General features: G+C 41.2%; 1 protein-coding gene across 2 annotated transcripts in view; it reads right to left on the bottom strand.

Annotated features, from left to right (window-relative positions):
• sec31a (SEC31 homolog A, COPII coat complex component) overlaps positions 1 to 1,582 on the bottom strand; it is a 64,572-nt gene that overhangs the window by 16,133 nt on the left and 46,857 nt on the right. Inside the window, exon 23 of one of the 2 annotated variants that reach the window (XM_014029901.1) lies at positions 595 to 888. The exons of the other annotated variant lie outside the window; for it this stretch is intronic. Within the exon in view, the coding sequence (XP_013885355.1) occupies positions 595 to 888 (294 nt within the window). The remainder of the gene's footprint in view (positions 1 to 594; positions 889 to 1,582) is intronic. 2 annotated transcript variants of the gene reach the window in all.

Genomic DNA, 1,582 nt, shown 5'->3' with positions numbered 1-1,582 from the left:
GGTTAATATGAGGCATAAAACCACTATCTGGTTAATATGAGGTATAAAACCACTATCTGGTTAATATGAGACATAAAACCACTATCTGGTCAATATGAGACATAAAACCACTATCTGGTTAATATGAGGTATAAAACCACTATCTGGTTAATATGAGACATAAAACCACTATCTGGTTAATATTAGGTATGAAAAAATCTGGTTAATATGAGGCTTAAAGCCACTAAGGTTAACTTTAGAGCAAAATGACATGGTTAGCACCAAAGACCCCGCCCTCCAACAGTTGAATACTGTGGCCTTCCAATAGGGCAATGGGTACAGTGTTAGACCAAGAGACCGACACAGACACAAAATATTTATTACGATATCTTTTGGTTATTTACACATTCATTGTCATTGATATATTAACCCAGTAAGGGACACTGTTGGGACAGTCTGAAGCCTAGAAGGCACAGTAGGGACCCTCTGAAGCCATTGTATGGGACTGATAACACCTAATAACGTCCATTTCATGGACTGATAACATCAGAATCCCCTGGCCATGCAGACCTGTTCTCCTAGAGGCCGGGCTCAGCTCAGGGTCTAGATGTGTACCTGAAACTCCGCTTGCTGGAGGAGGCACGTACGACACAGGAGATCCTGGACCACCATGCTGGAAAGACACTCCGGAAGATGGAGGAGCAGGAAAAGAGCAGGAGGTCAGAAATAAATGAGGGTGAGAGGGAGGAGAAGAGGACAGGCCCTGGGCAGGAGGCTGTCCTGCATAGTGAGGAGGGAGGAAACCAGGAGGAGGGGGTGGGCAGGAGGGTTCTGCAGAGGGGTGTTGAAGAGGCTGATAGAAAGGGGGCCCCCCAGCTCCAGGTGGGTACTGGTTGACCTGGGGGTAGGCTGGAAGTCACACAGGATGTTATATTAGTAACAACTTGCTACGTCATGCAACACAAACACATCCAGTGCATGCTTGTTGTAGACATCAGAACTAAACAAGCTGAGCAACATCAGAGCTGTAAAACCATTCAACACAACAAACAGATCACACAGTGTTAGAGTCAAACATTTCTACTGAGCAATGGTTTTAAACAGATGTTAAAACAACAATCAGCTTTAAATGCACTCCTGTCTCCTTCAGACAACATTATTAGTCCTAAACAATCACCTGTTTGAGTCTTAAAGAAACAAATATCTAAATCAAATATTAAGACATCTTGGTTTCCAATCAGCTTCTAGTTTGTTCCCTTTAGACCAGGGGTGGTCCTGGTCCTGGGGGGCTGCAGTCCTACATGTTTTACATGTTTCCTGCTCCAACACACCTGATCCAGTCACTGAACTACCTCTTCATGTTCTGCAGTATGGAGGACCAACACTGACATAATTAGAAATAAAAGCAGAAACAGATAAATGAACCTTTAAATAGATAAATACATAAAATGCACCAAATAAATTAAAAAGGACAACTTTACTTCATGTTTTATCATCTAAATGACCTTTGTATTTATTTTTCCAGCTTAGTTCCAATAACTTAAATAACCATAACTTAAATTTTAATGTTTTTAATATATATTTTACACAATGTTTATTTTAC

The sequence above is a fragment of the Austrofundulus limnaeus genome, unplaced genomic scaffold (assembly GCF_001266775.1).
Source record: "Austrofundulus limnaeus strain Quisiro unplaced genomic scaffold, Austrofundulus_limnaeus-1.0 Scaffold969, whole genome shotgun sequence".
Lineage (NCBI taxonomy): Eukaryota > Metazoa > Chordata > Actinopteri > Cyprinodontiformes > Rivulidae > Austrofundulus > Austrofundulus limnaeus.
This window is presented reverse-complemented; position numbering and strand designations above follow the sequence as displayed.